Consider the following 22,556-nt stretch of genomic DNA (forward strand, 5'->3'; position numbering starts at 1 on the left):
GAACTGGTTGGTGCACATTAAAATCATTTAAGAAGATATTAGGCTTTAGAACTTCTTCCCCAGACGATCCTATTTAACTGGTCCAAGGTTGGGACCTGGACACTTGCAGTTTTAAAACATTTTTTTTGGCCCTAACAGTTTGGCTCGGATAGAGAGAGCATCAGCCTGCGGACTAAAGGGTCCCAGGTTCGATTCCAGTCAAGGGCACATGCCCGGGTTGCGGGCTCGATCCCCAGTGGGGGGCATGCACGAGGCAGCTGATCAATGATTCTCTCTCACCATTGATGTTTCTATCTTTCTCTCCCTTCCTCTCTGAAATCCATAAAAATATATTTAAAAAAAGAACTTGTTGAAAATACTGTTTCGTTGTAAATGTTGTTAAGCTCTTTCTGTAAAGGATCAGATGGTAAACATTTTAAGTTTGCCAGACCACATACTTTAGCCCCATCTTCTCCTTTTCCAAACAACCCCTTACTATGAAGAAACAGCTGGAGGCTGGAGAAACACAGGCTGCAGGCTGGATCAGGCCCATGCGCGTAGGTTGCTGACCCCGGGAGTCTTACTCACCTTGCCTGGGGACTTCTGGGTGTGAAGGTGGCTCGGTGGGCAGGGGACTGGTGGTGGCACTGGGGGTTGGGGTGGTGGCTGGCCTTGAGGAGGGGGTGCCAGGGCCCACGTCTGCTCCCTCAGAGGCCCTGGGCCCAGCCTCCTCATGTTCCGCGGAGTTGGGCTCGGGCGGCCTGCCCTCCTCCCTGGGCGACAGCTGTTCCAGCCAGGAAGTGCCCCTGAGGGCGTTGTCTGTGGAGAGAAGACCCTGCGCTCACCTCCTAGCAGCACCTGCTGCTCCCGGCTCCTCCCCAGGCCGGCAGGCGCCCAGCTCTGGGGCCATGCGGAGGACAGGGGAGGCCTGGGGAGCGAAAGGCCTCGAAAGGTGGGCTTCGTGGGCAGCAGACCAGCTCGGAGCCCCCCAGCTGAGTGGCCTCAGCTTCCCCTTCTGTGAAGTGAAAGGCCCACCGTGTTAGGCTGTGGTGCTCATTATAGGAAAATGTGTGCATTTGCACAGATTCTGCCAAATACAAGACCTCTTTCCTCCCAAGTGTCAGACACATTGTGCCAGTTATTTCATTTCCTAGATTCAGTTCCAGGAGGCAGAAAGCCATCTCCGGACATTCTCCCAGTCCTGTCCCCTGGAACCCACCCTCAGGTTTCTCTTACCTAGTATATGACACTTCTAGCCAGAGGGGCGGGTGCAGCCAGCTTCCCGCCACCTTCCAGACCCCAGCCCCTGTCTTTCTCTGTCCCCTCATTTCCCATCTCCCATCTCTCAGCTTTCTTGGCAACCCCTTCCCCTCTTCCCCACCCCTATGGGCACGGGTTTTGCTCACAGGAGGCCTTTTTCAGCACGCGTGGGACCTGGTTTGGAGCCACCTGGGTCATCCCTGACCCACATACACTTCTCCAGGCTGGGTTGGGTCAGGTCTGGAAAGCAGACTCAATGACACACAGAAAGGGACAAAGACCCCTCAGCGCTGGGGACAGAGCTGTGAAAGGGTCCAAGGCAAGCTCTGCAGTCTGCTGACCTGGGTTCCAGTCCCAACAACTCGCTGTGAGACGTGGAGCCAGTCACTTCGCCTCTCTGAGCTGGGTCAAGGATGATACCGAGTGAAAGTAAGACAACTGTGATGCCGGGGACAAAGGAATGGTGTTGCTGTGACGGAGTGGGGTGCACTGAGGGCCTGGACTCCAGGACCAGGCCCTGATTTCTTCCTGGCCTGGGCTTCCTCTCTGCACAGAGATGTAGCCACGACTCACTGCAGGGCAGCCCCTGGGGTCTCTCAGGAAAGGGGCACACCCTCTGGTCGGGGGGCCTCCTGGGGCCTGGCTTGGGCAGCCTGCCAGGGCAGGGGCTGTTCCCACGGGCCTCGCTGGCAGAGTCAGATGCCTGCAGCTGTTCTTGGGCAGTGTCCCAGCCAGGGGTCAGAGGCTCCGTGCCGCCCAGGCTGAGCTGGCAGGACTCAGGGCCAGCAGCTGGCACCGGGGGCTGAGGGGGTCTCCCCTGAGCCCTGAGAAACCAAGAATTGAGGGGGCTCTTGAAGGAGACAGGCTCCTCACAGTCCCCCCTCGCAGCTCCCTTGGACATGGGCTGGGCAGAGGGCCTTATGGGAAGGTGGTCAGCAGGACCCAGGAGAGGGGAGCAGGCTCGGGACATTCTCAGGGACATCAGAGAAGAGCAGGCGTCTGCAGAGGGTCTGGGAGGAAGAGCCAGGAGCCACACTGGTGGTGGTGGCCCAGAAATTTGGCTACTCTTGGAATTTTGTCTCTAGTTAATTACTTTGTTGTCCTTCACTCTGATCCACCAAGGGCTGCAGGGAGAATACAGGTGTCTGTGGGCTCTTCTTTGGGGAGTGAGAAGTGGGAGGTGCCGGAGAGGCCATCCATCCCAAGGCCAGTCTGGAAACATGAAGTGTCCCAAAGGGCCCACGTCACGTTTGGGAACCCGGGCCTGGCTGCAGCCCCTGCGTTCTCACCCCACCTGTGGCAGCTGCCTGGCCATGGATTCGGCTTTTCCCACTAGACTCCATATTAGGCAGAATCTCTGGACAATGCAGCAAGTACACAGTGGACCTGCAGCAAATCTTTGGATAAAGGAGAAGTCCAGTGAGGGTGGAGATGCTGTGAATCTGGAAAGGAACTGAGTGGCCCATGGTGTTGATTCTATCATTCCATCCGCACAACCCCATGAGGAGATATTATCCCACCGTGTGCATGAGCGAAGGGCACCAACAGGCAACCAGCGGAGTTGAACTCTGGGGCTGTAGAGGAGACCCTGGTCCCTGTGGGACCTCCTTGGGCTGTGGCCAGCCATCAGTAAGCCCCCCTCCCCAAGGTTTCAACCCCTCTCTAACTCACCAGCCTCGGTCACCTCCCTGCTGCCCGCCTTGTAGTAGGTGATGCCTCGGATCACCGCCTGCTGCTGGGCCAGGGCCCGGGGCCTGACTGTGGGCTGAGGGAATCGGCCCTGGCCACCGTCCTTTCTCAGCTTCTCCACCTTCAGCAGCTTCTCCTTAGGAGGTTTTGGGAGGCCCCTGTCTGCGAAGCTCTTCTGCGTGCTGCCGTATTTGTTGCTGTCTTTGCCTTTCCCTCCAGCTGTGTCCTAGGAGAGAAGGGAAATCTCAGACTTGGGGCTGGTAGAAGGGATATTTGGGGGTGTCATGGAGGCTCAGCATGTGAGGGCTGGAAGGACTCAACCCACCTGTGGCAGCTGCTTGGTCATGGATTTGGTGCTCAGTGTACCCCATGCATCCCAGGTGCTCATAGCCACAGCTTTCCTCCCATAGTGGCTACATCCATGACCGGGGTGTACCTGTTTCCCCACTCGGCTCTCTAGCTCCCCTGCAGGCTTGACGGCCAGCCTGGTGGGTTAGATTCCTGTCCCATTTCCTAACTCCTATCCACTGCCCAAAGGGGTTGACTGCAATAGTCAGCTCCATGGGGAGGTAGCGACCACCAGGTCAGCTTCTCATCTCTGTCTCTCTCACTCACTGGTCTTTGATGGGCAGAGGAGGGGTTCTCAGGCCCACGGCAAGGTGACCAACTCCTCCCAGTGTGCCTGGAACTTTCCCGTCTCAGCACTGAAAGTCCGCATCCTGGGAACCCTTCAGCCCTGGGCAGACGGGCACACCTGGGACGGTTGGTCTCCCAGGCATTGCCCTTAGGGCATGCAGTTCCTAACATTTCGTAAATTTTGTTCTTTTCCTTCCCTTTTAAATGCCCTTGGTGCTGGCTTGGCACAAGAACACAGGGCCTGTGACGTCAACCTCCGTTAGGCAGAGCAAGGACAGAATCTGGACTCTGCGTGGTTCATTCACGCCTGTGGAACTGGCAGGAGAACAAGCAGAAAGCCAGCTCTGGGCCAAGGCTCCAGCCCTGGGTGGTTCCGGTTCAGATGCCAATGGTCCCAACATCACAATGTCAGCGCAGGAGGCCGAGGGTGGCAATGGAGGGCATGGGCTCAGCAGGCACACAGCCCATTCTGGTCCCAGTGCAGACACCCTCTCCCCACGGTCCACGTTTCCTCATCGGCAAAATGGGCGATGAGCATCCCTCCTGGCAGGTGGCTATGGGGTGAACTAAGATGATGTCTGTGAGGGAGTCGGGTTCAATGCAGGAATCTACAACAGCAGCTCCCTCCATCCCCCACTCACCAAAAACAAGGCCGCCCGCCGTGAGTGGTGCGGGGTGTGTCCTGCACACAGGTGACTGGCGAAAGGGCACGAATGGGGCTGACATCCGGTCTTACTCCATTAGCCAAGCCTCACGCCCTGGTGTGTCCTCAATGGAAGGAGCCTTTGTACGATCTGTCCACTCAAGGGGGCTACTCTTTCTAATTTATCTGCCCAGAGGGACGCCCTTTTCCTCAGTGTGTTTGCCTGCAGGAGGGCCTTTGTCAAATTTGCACAACGGTGTGTTTTATGTGAAGGGCGGCTGTGCCTGTGACAAACCTCTGCTCACTTTGTGCTCCGAGCTTGAGCACGGAATGTCTGGGAGTTTGCTGCAGGAGTCCTTAACCCCAGGTTGGGTTGGAGGATGTGGCATTACTGTGCAGGGATCCGTGAGGCATTGCCCATCTACCACTGAGCAAACTTGACCCAGACAGCGGCCCAGCCACAGCAGGGGCGGCTAGAAGTGGTTGGCTGCAACAGACCTGGTCTCCCAGGGCCAGGCAGGCAGGGTCATCCCGATGACCCTGTCCCCACGAGTTTGGAAATGGGAATGAGAATTCTGCCAAGTGCTTGGCTCAGGGAGCGGACTCCTCGGCTAGATCCCCGCGTCTGCTCCCACCCAGCTCACCTGGCCGATGGTGCTCACTGAATAGCAGGCACCCTCTGCACCCGCCCTGCCATGGACGCTCCAGCCCTCAGCCCTGTCCTGCAACCCCAGACCCACCCAGCTGCCCTCAGGGCTGAGGCCCTGGCACACTATGCTCCCAAGTCCAGCCACAATCAGAGCCATGGTCTCACCTGAGCCTTGCTACCAGGGCCGGGGGCAGGGGCGGGGGCGGCGGCAGGGGCTGTGGCCGAGTCCTTCTGCAGCAGCTGGAGGCCCAGGCTGGAGAGCTCCTTCTTGATGCTCAGCATGATGGCCGACTGGTTCTCGTAGTGCTTCAGCTGCTCGCTGAAGTGGCGCATGCTCTCCCTCATCACCTCGTTCTCGCGGCTCAGGTTGGCCTTGATGCTCTGTGGGGGCGGACCCGAGGTCTGTCCAGCCTCCTCTGCTGGCCGCCCCACCCCGCCTCCTGGGGGGACACCCCGGCTCCTGCCATGGGGCTTTGCTGCCCATTCTCACGGGCAGGGGCAGCACCAGCGAGCAGGGCTGGAGTAAAGCCGCTAAAAGGCCCTGTCGTTATTCTTTATTTTAAAAGCGAATGAATGAAAAATTAGATGAAATATGTTCACAGTGCTACATTGAAAAGATACAAACGGGTATAAACTACGTCCTCCTCCCACTTTTGTCTCTCAGCCAATTATTATGGATTTTCCTTTTTTCTTCCCTAACACTTTGCTTTTTCACTTGAGCCGATCTTGAGAACTCTCCCACGTCTGTGTATATAGTGCTGGCCATTCCTTTTCTGGACGCACAGTCTGCCACCGTATGAATTCGTCATTTAAGTTGCTACTTTAAAATCACCTCTTAATTTCACAAGAGATACATAAATACCTTCTTTTAATAACATGCTCAAATAATGAAACTCTGGGGTTTTGCGATGGGTGAGACGCTGATCCCTCCTGGTCCCCAGTCTCCTCCCACTGCATTGAGCACCGCTTTTCCTCCCAGGTTTCTGCTCCTGCCCACCTCTCCCCCACTTGCTGGGGACCCCCCCTGGTTTTAGCAGCCCCCATCCACCCCCTCATGGTCCTTGGTTCTGAATCCGTCTGGAAACAGGACTGCTCAGAATCTCCGCGTTCTCTCTGTGATCCCCCAACCCAGGGGTCCCCATCGCCAGGCTGTTGCCCAGGCTGACCTTGTCCGTTGGGCAGGACTCAGGGAAGCTGGGTGGCCCTGTCTCAGCCCCAGGTCCCTAAAGCCCCAGCGGGCCTGGGTCTGTATGGAATTCCTGTGTCAAGTCTACTTCTCAGCTGAAGCAGGAGAAATGAGAGTCGGATGCAGGAAGCGCCTCTTTGCTGTGCAGCCCTGGAGCGTCCGACTCTCACTGGGCGAAATGTTTACGGAGGAGAAGATAACCTGGGTGTGGGCAGGTTCAGGGACCAAGAGGCCGCAGGCAGGAGTCGGACAGAGCTGGGTTCAAATCCTTGCTCTCCCCTTCCTGGCTGAGTAGCCCTGAGCTGGTGACTTGACCTCTCTGAGCCTGGGTGTCCTTGCCTGTTAAATGAGGATCTTTACCACAACAACTAAATATCAGGGTGACGCGCAGAGATGCTAAGAACAAGAAAGTGAGTTCTAAACTAGATCGCCCGGAAGACAGAAGTCACCTGGACAAGGCGAGTTTCTCAGCCTCAGCACTGCTGACACTGGTCAGGCAGCTGTGATTTGGGGGGGGGGCGGTGGGGGGGTGTCCTAAGCATTACTGTGCATTACAGGATGCTTACCAGCATCCCTGGCACCTACCCAACTAGAAGCCAATAAATAGCATCCACCACCCACTCCCCCAAACGGTAACAACCAAAAATGTCTCCAGATACTGCCACCTGTCCCCTGGGGAGCAGAGGGCCCTGGTTGAGAACTTCTGTTGCAAGGGAAGAGGGAGAGGCGCCCAGCTCCTCCGAGCGAGGCTGTGCTCCCCAGTCCTCCCAGGCTGGCAACAAGCTTTGTCGTATCACTTAGTGAACAGAAGCAAAGCACAGATAATGCAAAACAGGAGAGAATTAAAAATCATTTCCTTGCGGCTGTGGAAATCATTTCTGATTTGTCCCAGGCCCAGCAGACATCCCCTCCAGATTGTCTGGCTCCCAGTTGTGTGAAGTGCGTTAACATTTCCTTCGATTACAAGCGGAAAACTCAAAGGGTAACTGTTGAGTCAGCAAGAGGAGAGCCTGGCATGCACTAGGTGCACAGGAAACACTGGTGCCAGTAGAAATACAGTCGGTATTGCCTTTCTCCCATGTTGGCATAGGCCTGGCACATAGTAGATACTCGCCAAACACTTGTTGAGTAATTAAAGCCACTGTGACCCCAACTTTAGGGTTAGTAAGGGGTTAACCTCCCACCCTGGGCACAGGATGCCCAGGTGCCCCCTCCCTCTGGAAAGGAAGCTGGGAAAGGAAGCCCCCACGCCCGCTCCTGGCAGCTGCATGTCCCAGGCTCCCAGCAGAGGCCGGATGCAGGAAACAGGCGGAGGCCAGGCCGTGCCAGCAGAGATGCAAACCTCGAACCTGCAGCCTGGAACCTCTGCTCGCCCAACTCTGTCCCTGTCCTCGGGGGGCAGTCCTAGCCGCCTGCCCGTCCTCCAGCCCAGTGGCCCTTACCAGGAGAAGACACTGTCTCCGTGGTAGGTGCCTTGAGCCTGGCCCCCGTGGGTTCAGCCAGTCACGGGGCATCACCATGATGCACCATCTCAGGGGGGGCACCACTCACGAGGCATTTATGAGCAGGGTGGCCCTGAAGTTTGCAATGTGTGGGTCCTGGTCTTGGTGAACTGAGGGCAAGTGCAGGTTCCAGCCCCCTCCCCACCCCTTTCATACAAGCAGCGGGTGCCTCAGTTTCTCCACCCAGCCTTCCAGTTTCCCGCAGGCCCTGGAGCCCGTCAGACCTCTTCCCCACTGTCTCCCCCTCCCAGCTCTGCTGGAGTCCAGCTTTCAGCGGCCACCGGGGTCAAGATAGACCCTGCCCAGCCCCCAGCACGGTGCCAGCCTGGCCTCTGGCTCGAGCCCCACTCTTACCTCTTCCAGCGTGTCCATCTGGGAGGCCACCTTGTGGACGTAGGCGTGCACTCTCATCAGGTCCATGCTGTACAGGGCGCCCTCCAGGAGATCCACCATGGACTGCAGCTGCCCGGGGAAGGGCAAGTCAGGGGGAGGGCAGAGCGCAGGACCCGCATGAAGGGTGCAAGGAGTCCCACCTCGGCGCAGAACTCCAGGGGCTCAGAATGGCCTGCGTGGGCCCTCGGCACCCACTAGACCTCGCCTGCTAATAATCACGAGAAAAGCAGCAGATCCCATCTTTTGAGTGCTTACCACATGGCAGGCACGGTGCTAGGGGCTTTAATGGGCTATTTCACATAATCCTCACAACACCCACAGAGGTACTAGAGGCAGCTCTAACCATAACTCCCTGGGGACCCCCCCTACTGTTTCTTGTGCCCATGCCCGGCTTCCAGGGGCCTCTCTGGACCGGCCTGCATCCGTGACTCTCTTCAAAGAGCCACTCTGCCTCCAGAGTGGCTGGGAGCATATGTCCTCCTGGCAATGTCTGACTGGTGTGGGCATCTAAGGGCCATCATTGATACTCCAGCGTCCCCTGGGGCTGAGGCCGGCACTTGGCCTGTGGCCACAGCCCTGCTGGGCTGCCTTCCCTTCCTGCCCCCACGTCTCCCACTTTGGTACGAGCTTCTCCCGCACACAGATCACTCGCCTCAGGGTCTGCTCTAGGGACACAACCAAAGACAGGGTTTGGACACCTTTTGTCTTCATCGTATAAATTGGGAAGCTGCACCTTAGAGAGGGGAAGTGACTGCCCAAGGCCACCCAGGTGCTCTATGCTGGGGCCTATCACGCTTTACTGCTCCTGTTTTGTGTTCAGATGGGGAAACTGAGGAAAAGAAAGAAGAGGGTGGGGCCTGCACAGCAGGTCAATGGACGATGCTGGGTCTCCAGACCAGGGCTCTTCACTATAGCGGCCCCTCCCCTACCCCTCGCTCTCACACCTCATCAGGATATGTCATTTCCCTCCAGATGGCTAGGATGACAGCAAGTGTCAGGGACAAGGGGCTGGCTGGGAAATCAGCTTCCCTGGCTCCTGGGCAGGGCAGCTCCTCCAGCCGTCCTCCAGCACGGCCCACTCCCAGTCCTGCAGCATTTCTCAGGGCCCGAGCAGGCCAGGGCTCCCGGCTGGCCCCGGGCCACTGCTTCCTAAACAGTTTATTCCCATCCTCCCAGGGGTATTCAAGCTGTTTTAAGCAGAGAGCTTTTCTCTGAGTAGATGTGGCTCTCTAAAACAGAAAAAGGGGGTGGGGGCTCTGATGGGAGCAGGGGTAGGGCTTTGAGTCCTTCCTGCTCCCCGACAACCTTGCTTAGGCCATGAGGTTGCCTGGTACCCGGAGCGCTTGGTGGAGCATAGATCCTAAGTGCATGAGAACCATGCACATAGATCCTTCTGTGCCTCAGCTTCCTTCTCTGTGAAATGGGGCAATAGGATTGTGAGGAGCAGTAAACTGGACAGGGCTCAGCACAGAGTGAGCACACAGCAAGGGCCTCATGGATATCGGCAATAACGACTACTGGCCAGAGGGCTAAATGGGAACCTTCCAGCTTCACTCTGCTGACACCGAAACTGGCTTCCTAGCCCTGGCCGGTTTGGCTCAGTGGGTAGAGCGTCGGCCTGCAGACTGAAGGGTCCCTGGTTTGATTCCAGCCAAAGGCAAGTAGGAGGCTTGCAGGAGGCAGCCAATCAATGATTCTCTCTCATCATGGATGTTTCTATCTCTCTCCCTTCCTCTCTGAAATCAATTATATATATATATATATTTAAAAACTGGCTTCCTAAAGCTCAACTATGACCATGAGGCTCTCCCCTGTGGATAACTCTTCCGGTGGCTCCCCACTGCCCACCTGTGACTTGTCATCTCCTGAGCCTGGCATCTGCACCCTCCTTGGTCTGCCCCTGCTACCCTCTTCAGCCTCAGCAAATGTTTATGCTGGGCCAGGCACTAAGGACAGTGATGAGCAAGACAAGGCTTCATGGTCCTTCACAGGCCGGCAAGGAATGCAGAGAGTAACCGAGAGGTGCCGGTTCTGGGAACGCAGGCGGTAACACACAGGTGCCCAGAGCATTCATGGTGAGGCGTGACCTTGTCTGGGAGCCGGTATGAATTAGTCAAGTCTGCCAGGGAAGAAGTTTTGATTGAGCTGAGCACTGAGAAAGCAAAGATGGCAGGAGAAAGGCATTCTAGGCGAAGGGAACAGCTTGTGCAAAGAGCTGGCGGTGGGAGGAAACATGGTGTGTTCGAGCCGGGCTATTCCAAGTGTGGTCTGCGGACCAGCGCCGGGCCAACGTGCTCCTTACTCCTCTGTGATACAATGCTTCTAAACAGCGAGAGAGGCGTTTATACACTTTTGCAGCATTTGGCAGAGCAATTTCATATGTTGACTCTCAATAATCAAACACTGGACTTGTATTGTGCCTGCGTATTTTTGTTTTGTTTTTCTAAGAATTATTTTAAGAGTATTTTACAGAAGTATTGGTTCTTGACAGGTTTTTTTTAACAACTGGTCTTTCACCATAGATAGCTCGAGGAGCGCTGTGTTAGAGACACCAACAGGCGGCTTGTGGGGCTGAAGCAGAGAGAGGGCAGGGAAGCATCCCGTGCCACGCTCCGCTTGCTCTCACCCAGAACGCCCGAATTTCTGCTCTGCCTGAGAGACTCCTACACATCCCTCAAAGCCCAGTTCCAATGCTACCTCCTCCTCTTGGTTCCCACGGTCCTTGGGACGTCTTCTAACCCAGCACCAATCATGCTGCCATTATTGGGGTCAGGAGCTATGTCCTCATAAGACTGGGGATTCCTCAAGGGTGGGGCTACATCTGCTTTGTGTTCAAGGGAGAGTGAAGAGGTGAGAGGTATGCCCTGCAGCCAACCTCCCCAAGAAAGAGGACCTGGAATCCCCTTACTCCTGCTCAGAATCAAGTAACTAAGGCCAAATCAGAGCTGAATTTCTTAGCTTGAGGAGAAGGGGTTGGTAGGGATGAGGGGCGGGCATAAGGCAGGGGTGCCCTCTACCCTCCCCACGGGCTTCCTCTAACTTCTCCTCGGGGCTGCCCTCAGAGAGCCTTCTGCTGAGGGAGGGAGAGCCAAGCCACATGGGAGGGGCCTCAGCCCTGTGTCATACTTTCCCTGCCCCCTTCTCCTCTTAAGGTTCTGTGGGCCTCTGTTTCTAGGGTATCAATGAGGCAGAATACCCTCTCTTCTTCCTGCAACCCCACCTGCTGTCACCGCGCTCCAGTCCTTTAAGGCTAAATGAAACCCCCATGGGCTCCTGTGTGCCAGGGACCCCTCCCATGGGCAAGGGGGCACAGCGGGGAATTCCTGAGCTCAAATCCTAGTGCTGGCCATTTCTTGCTGTGTGACCGTAGGCGCACAGTCTCTCTCTGGGCCTCAGATTCCTCCACAAGTAAAGCTGGGACCATAAGTTCCCTCTCCAAGAGGTTGTGGTAAGGACAATGTTAACCAGCTTTTACGGAAAGGTTTTGAGTAGCCTCCTGTCCAGTAGTTTGAGAAGTTGTTTAGTTATTGAGAAGTGGACTTGAGCAGAAGTTGCGTTTCTGGAGCTGGAGACCGGCCTATGGCTTCAGTGCCTGGGTCTGCAGGGCCCTAGCGAGGCCCCAGGAGGCAGTGTGGTCCAGGGACCGCCAAGTTGTCAGAGGCCACTTAGCTTAAAAGTCAACGACCCGCCACCCCCACCCCCACTTTGAGAGTTTTGGTATCCATTGAATTGTTACAATAATACAACTAAAGGTAAATGTAAGGAAAACATCTTTAGCCGAATGTCGAATGTCGGGAAACAATTCTTCGTGGGTCACTTGCTTTTCTGCGTGTGTTGCACACGGAGGCACTGGCCGTCCTGGTTCCAGGCCATCTCGTCGTACAGTGAACAGCCTTGGGACATAGAGACGGTGTTCCTTCTGGAGCCGGGAAGGCGTGCGCAGTGCCCATTATAAAAGATTTGCATTCTCCAAGTTGGGACACCTCTTTTGAAAAACACCCCACTCTGTGCAAGTGTCACCTGGCCCTCACTCTATCACCCTGCGGGGATTGGAGTGGGAGAACCAGGGCAGGAACATGTAGGAACTCTGGCAGCTCTGAGTAATAAAGTCCTTTGTTTCTGACCCAGGAGGCTTGTGTCTTCTGCCAGCATGCATGAGAATGGCAAGCTAACTTGTTAGCTGACAAGGACGGTAACAAACAGCTCAGTCAACTTCACAGTCGTGACACCCACATGTTTGGAAGAAATTATAAGATAAAAAGATACTCTCAAAAGCGCCAGGGTATCTGGTCCATTCCAAAAGGCAAGCAAGAGAGCGCTGTGGTTCAGAACATCTCTGGACCCAGCGGGGCCTGGGTTCCAATCCCAGCCCACTAAGCACCGAGCTGAGCGGTAGGAATGGCACAAAGGGGCCTGGCTGGCTGGAGGACCGATCTCGCCTGCGCATGCCCATCCATGCCCTGGGTCCTGGTGGTTGCTGTTGGCACGGGCTGTGCGGTGACCCCGAGAGCTGGTGCTTCTTTCTAATCTGCCTATGGCGTGGGGTGGCGATGGTGTGAGCACAAAATTCCCATAAAGGATGCTACAGCCTTGAGGCTACCTGCCATGATGTGAGGGCGTGGGCCAGTGACCTAACCTCTCCACACCTCAGTGTTCTTTTCTTGAGGACAAAGACCCCGTATTTCATAGAACGGTTTAAACATATAGAGGAATAAGCTGTAACGAGAGCTTGGCACAACATCTGGCATGCAGGTGGTACTTGAATATGGGAAATATTATTACTAATTTAAAACAATAAAATGTCATGAAATTTAAAATGCCATGTAGAGGTGCCGACAGATGAACTGGTTTGGGTAAAATACAGAACACTGGACTAGATGGTCGGGGGCTATATATTCAGGGCAACTAGCCAAAGAATGCTGCCTCCATCACCTACGGACCCCATGGTCTTGGGCAAGGAGTGGCTGCCCTGCAGGGAGCCTCTGTTCCCTCACCGGTGAAATGGGGTGAGAGCAGCACCTGCCTTGGAGCGTGTGGACTCTCCACTGGCAGCCCAGCCTGGCGCCGGCCCATGCTGGTGCTCCCCCAGGTGTCCCCACTCCCAACCCAGAAAGTCTACCTTGAGGAGCTCGGGGGCCTGCTTCTTGAGCTTATCCATCTTCCACTCGTTCTCGCAGGGGTTGAGCGAGGAGGGCGGCGCGGTGCAGGAGCAGCGGCAGTCGGACCCCGAGCTCACGGTCTCCACGGTGTAGAAGTCCTCCACTCGCGCCCGCCCGCTGCGCACCCGGCTGCACGCGTCCTTGCTCAGCGGCCGCATGATGCACTTGCAGCGGCAGTCGGAGCCCTCCGAGGTCATCCGCACCTGGTCCACGTCTCCAAACACCTGCAAGAGGGGCTTCAGGTGAGCCAGAGGCCAGTGCTGGGGGGCGGGAAAGAGGAGAGGAAGGGGTAGCAGAATCCAGCTCCCCCACCCCATCCCCACCTTTGTGAAGGCGGTTAGAGATGGCTGAGAAGCTAGCATCCACTACAAGGAAATAGAAGGGTTATAATAATACTAATTAAAATATTAACAGCCGCTATGGAAAACAATCTGTTTCTCAATAAGTAAAATACAGAACTATCATATGACCCCATAATTCTACTTCTAGGTATATACCCCGAAGAATTGCAGGCAGGTATTCAAAGTCTTGCGCAGGCATGTTCATAGCAGCACGATTCACAACAGCTACAAGGTGGAGACAAGGCAAATGTCCACCCACTGCTGATGGGTAAATGAAATGGGGTACATCCATTCAGTGGAATCTTATTTAGCCATAAAAAGGATTAAGTAGCGATACACACGAAAGCATGTTTGCTAAATGAAAGAAGCCAGACACAGAAGACGACGTATTGTATGATTCCATTTATATTAATGTCCAGAATAGGCAAATCCAGAGGCAGAACGCAGAGTAATGGTTGCTAGAACTTAGTGGGAGGGGAAGGGGGAGTGACCGCTTAAAGGGCCCATGGTTTCCTTCCAGACTGGAGAAAATGTTCTGGAACAAAGTAGTGGTGGTGGTGGCACAGCATCGTGAATGCACTAAGTGCCACCGAGTTGTATACTTTAAAATGGTCAAAATGGTAAATTCTGTGCTCCTCCAAGAAGCCTTCCCTGACCACCCACCTCCCATTACTCCCTGTCCCTTTATCTAGTGTCTTTTTCCTTATTGCACCTATTACCATCTGAAATATATCTGTGTGCTTTTTTTTTTTTTGTCTCCTCTACTCTGCTGAAGGCACCATTAGAGGCAGGGACTGTGTCTAGTTCCCTTGTATATCCCCAGAACGGTGCCTGCCTGGCCTGGAGTAGGAGCTCTGTAAGTATCTGTTGGACAAACAGGCCTGCATTTTTCAGACACATGAGAGCACAGGGCTAAGAGCCTGGTGTCTGGAGCCTGGGTTAGAAACTGTGAGCCTATGGGCAACTCAGCCTTTCCGTTTCCTCATTTGTAAAACGGGCTCCGGCCTCGTGGGGCTGTTGTGAAGATTAAATGAGTTAATGTGGCCAAGAACAGAGCCCAGCACACAGTGAGTGCGCCTTAAGTGTGAGTCTTTATTAATACAGCTAAAGAAACAGAGGTTCGGAGAGGTGAAGTCACATGTCCAAGGTCACCCCGCTTTGACTGGAAAGATCTGGCGGCAGACCTGACTTCGGATCGAAATCACTGGTCTCTGCTGCTTCTATAGGCCTGTTCCCCCGCACCCTGTGTGACCCTAAACAGGTTACACAACCTCTCTGAGCCTCGTTCCCTCAGAGGGAGGGTGGATGACGCTCCACGCCCCGCCTCCTGGGAGTGAGGATCAAATGACATAACATGACCTCCATTTCATGGTTTCCCTCGCCTCCTCCCTTTTCTCTCAGTTCCCCCTGGGATGCTGCACACCCAAGAGTCTAGCTGTGTCACTGGTCACTGGGGCCAGCAGGACTCCGTGGCTGTGGGAGTCAGCTCAGTGAGCTCAGTGGCAGGTGCCACGCTCAGTCACCGCCTCCAGCCCACCTTGTCCTGATACACCAGCTGGGCACTGGGAGCCCCAACCAGCCACTCCCTTAGCTGCCTCAGCCCGTCCACTCTGAGCTCTGGGCTCCTGGGGCACAGCTGTTCCTGGCTCAGTTAACAAACACCCCGAGTCTCATGGCTACTCAGCTCTCACTGAAGCCACCGAGCCCAACTGAATTCTGGGCTCTCTGCCAAGCCCGGCACCCAGCAGTGTCTCCGAGCCCTCAGACACCTGTTTGAGCCCCTGGCCTCTGCCAGGCCCTGGGTGACAGCTGGAGGTGCAGAAGAAATAGATGGAGGGCGAAGCTGGCATAGTGAGCTCTGAGCACAAAGATACCCATGAACATTGCTCGCAGGAGGGTACCCCTTGGGGGCATCTTTAAGGAGGAGAAAGGCATTCCAAGCAAATCAAATCTGTAAAGACAAGCCTGGCATCTTGGGAGTCTGGGGGAGGGTCCCCCTGGCTGGTACTTGCAGGGAGCCTGGGTGGCAGGAGGTAAGGGTTGGGGTGGCAGAGCCTGGCTCATGGAGGGCCCTGAAACTGGGCTGAGGCTCTTGGCTTCTTCCTGAGAACAGGGGAGCATCATGGGAGGGTTTTCATCAGGGGGCGTCAGGATCAAATCCGCCTCATGGGAAGCTCACTCAGCTGCTTGGTGGACAGACGGTAGACGGAGGCAGCAAACCTGGGGCAGAGTCCACGGAGGAGGCATTTATTGAGAGCACACTGCGTGCTGGGGAGGGTGGGGCAATGGTTAGGAAGACAGCCATGGGCCACCTATAGCTGTGTGCTCTTGGGTGGATGACTTATCCGCTCCGTGCCTTGGTTTCCTCACCTGTAAAATGAGGACACTACGAGTGCCAACCCAACACAGGACTGCGTGGACTGAGACCGAACACCAGACTATGCTGAGTCCAGTGCCAGCACACACAGTAGTCTGGAGAGTGTAGCTGTTATTACACGAGGAATCCTGGATGGGGGTTGGTTGGCCGACTGTTTCTCCACGTGGGTGCACTGGTAGATATTCTTAGCAGCGTCCTACAGAGGAGGAAACTGAGCCCTAGAGCCATCAACTGACTTGTTCAAGGGGATTAGAACCCAGAATGGGTGGACTGCCAGGCCTTTGGGAAGTGTGGACAGTGGGAAAAGGAGGCAGCTGTGGGTGGAAGCTTTGTCCTGGGCCCCCAGTAGGCAAAGTGTACAGTGGGCACTGCAGGGTGACTCTCCCCTGCCCGTGACACCAACAGCCAGGCTTGGTGGCCTGAACATTCATTCCTCAGATCACCGCTAGCACCTTCTCCTCCTTGGAGACTCCGGGGCCCCCTTCCCAGCTCGCCACTTCCACCCACTCCCCCAGGTGGAGCTAAGAGCCTGGCGGGTGGATGTGGGTGCGGTCTGTGTGGTCAGGCCAGAGAGGCCTCCTCCTTGGGAACCAGCCATCATCCCAACGCCCACCCCACCCACCCCAGCAGCAGCCTCCGCATCGGACTGCAACATTCCTTCCCTCCGCAGATGAGGTGCTATGTCCTGATGGGGGCAGCCAAGGCCTGGGCCCTGCAGGAGTCGGAAGAGGGCCTCTGCTCTCAGCCGCCCAGGCAGGGCCTGACCTCTGGGGACTGCCGTGTCCTTGATGCTTGTTTGGATGAGGCTGAGCTCCATGATGAGGAGCCAAGCCCGGACTCAAACCCCAGCCCCCACATCTCCTCCCTGCAGGGCCTTGACCCTCGAGACTCAGCTTTCTCCTCTGCTGTGGGGAGGCAACAGCCTTTCCTCGTAAACTTGTCCTGAGGCTGCAATGAGTCAATGCGTGCGGAGTGCCTGGCACCAAGCCTGGCACAAGGTGACTGCTCCCTAGTGGCACTTGCTATTAGAGCTGCTGCCAACAACCCTCCCTCACGCTTTCTACCTCTCCTTGCTCTCACCACGCCCCATCTTAGAGAGGAGAGAGCTGAGCACCAGAGAAGACTAAGGGCTTGCCAAGGGTCACACAGCACAGCCTGACTCCCAGGTCTGTTTTACATGCTGTTCCTCCCATGACCACCCGGAGTCACCAGGCAAGGGCTTCTCTAGCACCTGGGACACAGAAGGGAGCATAGGACCTGGGGCTCCCACCAGGCCTGACCCACCCTGCCCTCGGCATGAGGGCAGGAGGTGCTGCCAAGCAGGAAACCCCTGCCTCAGCCCCCCATCTCTCCCTGCAGCCTGGCTCAGCACACACTGCCAAAGCCCCCAGAAGTGGGGGTGGACAGTGTTTAAAAAGGTCCCTAGGTATTTGCAAGGAAATCCCACTGTGAGATGGCGAGAAGGCGTAATTGAGATTTTTCTGAAGAGAGATGGAGAAATCTGACTGGAATTGGGAAGAGGGGGTTCAAGCTGTGAAATGTTCTAGAACTGGAACAGGCTCAAATGGTGACACCTTGAGGTCTTCCCTCTTCTCTCATGCCAGCTTCCATGTCCTCCTGCAGCAGAGACCTCCCTCCCTCCCGTAGAGCTCACTGGCAACTGGACACCTCTCCCCGGATGCCCGCAGGCATCCCTAACTTCATCCATCCGAAACTGGACCCAGCCTCTTCTCCCAGACCCAAGTCTAACCCTCCTGCCCAACCCAGATCTCTGAGCCTCCTTTTTTTTTTTTTTTTTTAATCCTTACCCGAGGATATTTTTGCATTGATCTTTAGAGAACAGGGGAGAGAGAAACATCAATGTGAGAGAGACACATCAATTGGTTGCCTCCTGCATGAATCCCAACTGGGGCCGGGGATCGAACCTGCAACCAAGGCGTATGCCCTTGACTGGGAACTGAACCCGTGACACTTCAGTCCTCGGGGCAACTCTAACCACAGGGTAAAACCAGCCAGAGCGGAGCCTCCTTCTTACTCTGGACACCCCATCCGCCATGTTCTTCTGATTCTTCATCCAAAGTGTTCCCCATCTCTCTCCCTTGCTCTCCACTCCACAGCAACAGCCTGATTCAGGCCACAGTAACTGCTCTCTGGCAGCATAGCAGCCTCCTCTCTGCCGGATTCGTCTTCCGAGAGCTCCTCTCTGCTGACCTGTCACTCTCTTCACAGACCTCCATGGCTCCCTGTCACCTCCATGAGTCCTCAACCAGGGGATGCGCCTCAGAGTCACCGGGGCCCACCTGGAGAATGCAGTTGCTCATGCCACACCCCCTGACAGACTCTCGGGCCCCCCAGGCATCTGAATGCCCACTAAGGGCCAAGAACCATGGAACCCCAGGAGTCCCTGAACTCCTCCCACTCCCTGTCCAGGACATTTGGGCAGCCCCACCCTGACTCCTTTGCCCCTCAGTGTTCGAGTCTGTCAGACAGGGAGGGACCACTGACGCCTCAGAGTGTGGGCAGGAGGGCTGTGTAAGATCCTGAATGTCAGTGCTAGCTAGCGTGGGGGGCACACAGGATGTTTCTCGGGGCTTTGTCCTGGGCCCCCCAGACAACAGGGGTGTTGGGGGAGGTCTTCCCTGCAGAGAGACCCTGCGGGGCTGGCCCCACACTCTGTGTGCGGGTCTCCATCACTGCCTCCCTGGCCTGCTCGGAACCTGTTTCCAATTACACCCACAGGCGGAAACTCCTGGAGCGGAGGCACAGCAACACCTAAGCCCCCGGGACCAGCCTGGTCAGGACACCGCCGCCTGCTCCAGCCCCTCCTGTTCCCCTGGCCCAGTTCCCTCCAGTCAGGGCCTTCCCCTGTGCTCAGACCTTGGTCCGTGGTGGGGCTGACCAAAGACCCCCTCCCCACACCTGAGTGCAGGGAGGAAGCGAGGCGCCAGCAGCCCTTTCACAGATGGAGAAAATGAGGTAGAAATGGGAAATTCACCACAGTCCAAGGACGCACAGCAAAAAAGCAGGTTCCCAGAGGCCTCTGGGGCATGGCTGGGTTTTTATGTGGTTACCTCTCTGTCCATCCCAACCAACCTCCACGCTGGGCAGCCCCTCAGAACTGCTAGGGAAGCGATGAGCTCCCTCTCCCATTCCCAAGCTGGACAAAGCACTTCCTTACATGGAAACGGCAAATCCTCTTTAGGAGAGACCTTGCTATAAACACAAAATTAACACACACTGAGCAGGGAGCTGGCTGAGACCACAGAGATCTGTGGCGAGTGAGGATGAAGCTGCCCCCGTAGCCCAGAAAGGATTGGGCAGGAGAGGAGCCCGGACCTCCTAGGAGCAGGAATCCTGAGGAGGGGCCAGCTCACCCCTTAGACTTCCAGTCCCCAGGCCAGCCCTCCCCTGGGCTCCCTCCAACCTGGGAAAAGAGGACAGGCTCAGAGAGGAAGGAGGATTGTTCTGTGGGAGGGAGAGGGTGATAATGAAAACAACTCTCTCCAGAGAGCCAGCGGGAGTCCGGCTGTGCTGAGGAATGTGAAGTAAATTCACCCATTTTTATTTTTCCCAGCTGGCTGAAGCTGCGCGGGGTGGGAGGTGTCTGGGGGAGAGCTGCGCTGAGTCCCCCATCTGCTTCGTCCTCCAAACTCTAGAATGTGCCTCCGCACCCCACCAGCCCCAGCTTGCCCTGGGACAACTAAACACACACACACACACACACACACACACACACACACACACACACAACCTAGCAAGTGTTTGGCTGACTCACTACACAAACAGGGTGTTGGGTTTTCTTTGTCTTTGCTTTGTTTTGAATGCGAGCCCTCCCCCACAAGCTCTACAGCCGTCTCTCTGCCTTGCTCAGAGGATGCCCAAGACCCAATATTTCTCCCAGCCAGAGAGAGGAACCGGGCAAAGCCCTGATCGGGTTATCTGGGGGTGGGGGTGGGGCGGGGTGGGGGGTTTGCTCCCTTGTTCCTGTATCTGAGTCAGGTCAGGGAAAATCCTAGAAGGCCCTATATGGAAGGGAAGTTGGGGAGACATAGTTTTTCAGATGGGGAAACTGAAGCCCAGAGACAGGCAGGGACTTGCCCAAGGTCACACAGCCAAAGAACAAGGAACCAGAACCCAGGTGTTTTTTATTCACAAGCCGCTGCCTCTCTACACACCCCCGTTTGCCCATCTATAAAATGGGAATGATACTCATTCCCTTCTTGTCCTTGGAGCACAGGGTCAGGACAGCAGCCCACTTGGTTTCATACCCTGAGCTGAATCTTCCGGGTGAGGGTCTGCCAATGCCCATGCGCTTATACTTACTGGGTGGCGAGTGGCTTCTGACCTTTACCTGCCTGTGGACAGGACAGCCTCACCTTCTGCACAGGAAAGAGGCTGGAGAGAAGTCACTCCTTCTCTCTCACGCTCCATGAGCAGGGCCCTGCCTCCCTCTTGCCCTTCACTAACTCCAGTCCTGTCCTCCTCGCTGGGTCATTTCCAAAACAGTCTCAAGGGGCCCCGCTCTGACACTAGGGTGCGCTCTCTGCATTCTGGATCTCACCCCCTTTTAGAGCCCTTGTGGTGAGATTTCATAATCACTGTGTTATGTATTGGTTACCTACTAAGTGCCAGGTGAGGTGCTAAACATCTTACAGGCATGAACGCACTAACTTAGAGATGGTGATGGGGGCGGATGCAGGGTGCGGGAGGTGTCATAGTTCCCCGTATGCACAAGGGAATGGAGGCTCAGAGAGCTGAAGCCCCTAGGGCACCCAGCTAGGATTTGAACCGAGGTCTGCGGGACACCAGGGCCGATCCTTCCAGCTAACAGGGAAAACAGCTCAGGCCACTTCTGGAGACACGTGGCCTCTAGAGCAGCGGTTCTCAACCTGTGGGTCGCGACCCCTTTGGGGGTCGAACGACCCTTTCACAGGGGTCGCCTAAGACCATCGGAAAACACATATATAATTACATACTGGTTTTTGTGATTAATCACTATGCTTTAATTATGTTCAATTTGTAACAGTGAAATTGGGGGTCACCACAACATGAGGAACTGTATTAAAGGGTCGCGGCATTAGGAAGGTTGAGAACCACTGCTCTAGAGGGTGCACGAAGTCCCTGGCAGGCCGGGGCCAGACCAGATGGGTTCACTGGGGAGGGACTCTGGGTCCCCAGCATGGCCAGGAAGCCTTGGCCCCGGGGCTGCTACAAACCTGGGAGTCGCTGGGTAGCAGTTACCCAGGGTTTGCCCGCGTGAGTCAGCCTTCCATGGAAACTTTGAGTCAGATCTCCAAACTGCCCCTGCCCAGCGCTCCAGGAATCCCTTTCCTGGGCTGGGGACTGCATCTCCTGTCTGAGCCTCTTCCAACCTCCTAATGCCCCCCTCTCCCTCGTCCCGGGTCTCCGTGCTGACCTCCATCCTGCACTGGACTGGGTCACAGCGCCCCTTCCTCAGCCCGGGCCCCAAGCACCACTACCATCGCCAGCGCTTCTTTCCCCACGCGCTCCTCTCCTGGGAGCCAGGTCCCGGCGGCTTCCATGCTGAGCCCGAGGTTCGGTCTCCCTCCCTGGTCCTCCGCTCGGGTCTTCCGCCCCCTCCTTTGGCGCGCACCCCTAGCCACAGCGCCCCCTCGTGCCGGTTCCCCACGGAGCAGCGCCCTGGTCGGAGGGCCGCGCGTACCTTACTCTCGGCGCGCACCGGGCCGGCGCGCAGCAGCAGCAGCAGCAGCGGCAGCAGCGGCAACAGGAGCAGAGGCACGCCCCGCGCCCCATCCCGTGCCTCTGGGGGCGGAGCTAGGATGGAGGTGGGTACCCCGCCCTGCCCAGCTCTCGCCTCTTAGCTCCAGGCGGATCTCCAAGGGCATCCCTGTCCGGACACAAAAAAGGGACTTGTTCAGAGTCTGCAGGGGCAGCGGGGCAGCGAGGAGCATGGCTTCCCACACATTCTGTGGCACCCTGGGAGTGCCTCGTTACCGTTTTGAGTCTCAGTTTCCTCGTCTGTAAAATGGGGGAACTAGTGCTTTCCATTTGGAATGCTGGGAAGCTCAGATGAGTGAGGTTTCCAGGGCAAGCGGGCCTGTGAGCTCTCCAAACACCGACACCGCCAGCTCACCCTTCTCATGGCTCAGACCCCTCTCTCCCGCGCCCTCCATTTCTTCCTTCCTCTAAGGTCTCTCCCGCCCCCCGCAAACCCCAGTGGCTTCTACCCTTTCAACACCCTCCCAGTCCCCATCCGCAGGTCTGAGCGCCTCAGCTGACTCCTGGGCACAGAACTTTCCCAAGGACCCGTCCCTAGTCGCCACCCCTCAGGTCCCTGCCTATACCCTCTCCAGGGGTCTTGGGGCTCACTGAGGACATGTTTTGTTGGGGTCCCTGGAGCCTCCGGAAACCGAACCCGAGGGCACCCTGTCTACAATCCCAGGATAAACAACTCTTGATCACACCTCTCGGTTTCTTTCGGATTTCCCTTCATATCTCACCCGGGCCCCTTCGCAGTCACTTTTGCCAGTCCTGCCACTGCGCACCCCGCGTTGGGGGGCGGGGCTGGGTCCTTTCTCTTCCCTCTCTACACTGTCTCTCTAGGTAACCCCTCCCCTGAGCCCAAGACACATGTGTGTCTGTTTACCTGGCCTTGTAAACTTCAGCTGCTCAAGAAGGAACACTTATTTGTGCCACAAATGTTGCTACCCTCCACTCCTACCCCATCCCTACTCTCAAACGTGTCCCTTCACGCACACCC

General features: G+C 56.2%; 1 protein-coding gene across 2 annotated transcripts in view; it reads right to left on the bottom strand.

Annotated features, from left to right (window-relative positions):
• Nucleotides 1-21,577, bottom strand: part of OLFML2A (olfactomedin like 2A) — a 27,581-nt gene extending 6,004 nt beyond the window's left edge. The window contains exons 1-6 of one of the 2 annotated variants that reach the window (XM_006768584.2): nt 21,498-21,577; nt 13,057-13,320; nt 7,899-8,006; nt 5,022-5,237; nt 2,911-3,154; nt 568-798 (exon numbers count right to left, since the gene is read on the bottom strand). In XM_006768584.2, the coding sequence (XP_006768647.1) occupies nt 568-798; nt 2,911-3,154; nt 5,022-5,237; nt 7,899-8,006; nt 13,057-13,293 (1,036 nt within the window). In that variant the 5' untranslated portion in view covers nt 13,294-13,320; nt 21,498-21,577. Of the gene's footprint in view, nt 1-567; nt 799-2,910; nt 3,155-5,021; nt 5,238-7,898; nt 8,007-13,056; nt 13,333-13,579; nt 13,746-21,497 lie in introns of those variants that run through there. The other variant, XM_015567098.1, reaches the window with a different exon arrangement.
• Nucleotides 21,578-22,556: the final 979 nt, after the last annotated feature.

Source organism: Myotis davidii, unplaced genomic scaffold (assembly GCF_000327345.1).
Source record: "Myotis davidii unplaced genomic scaffold, ASM32734v1 scaffold142, whole genome shotgun sequence".
Lineage (NCBI taxonomy): Eukaryota > Metazoa > Chordata > Mammalia > Chiroptera > Vespertilionidae > Myotis > Myotis davidii.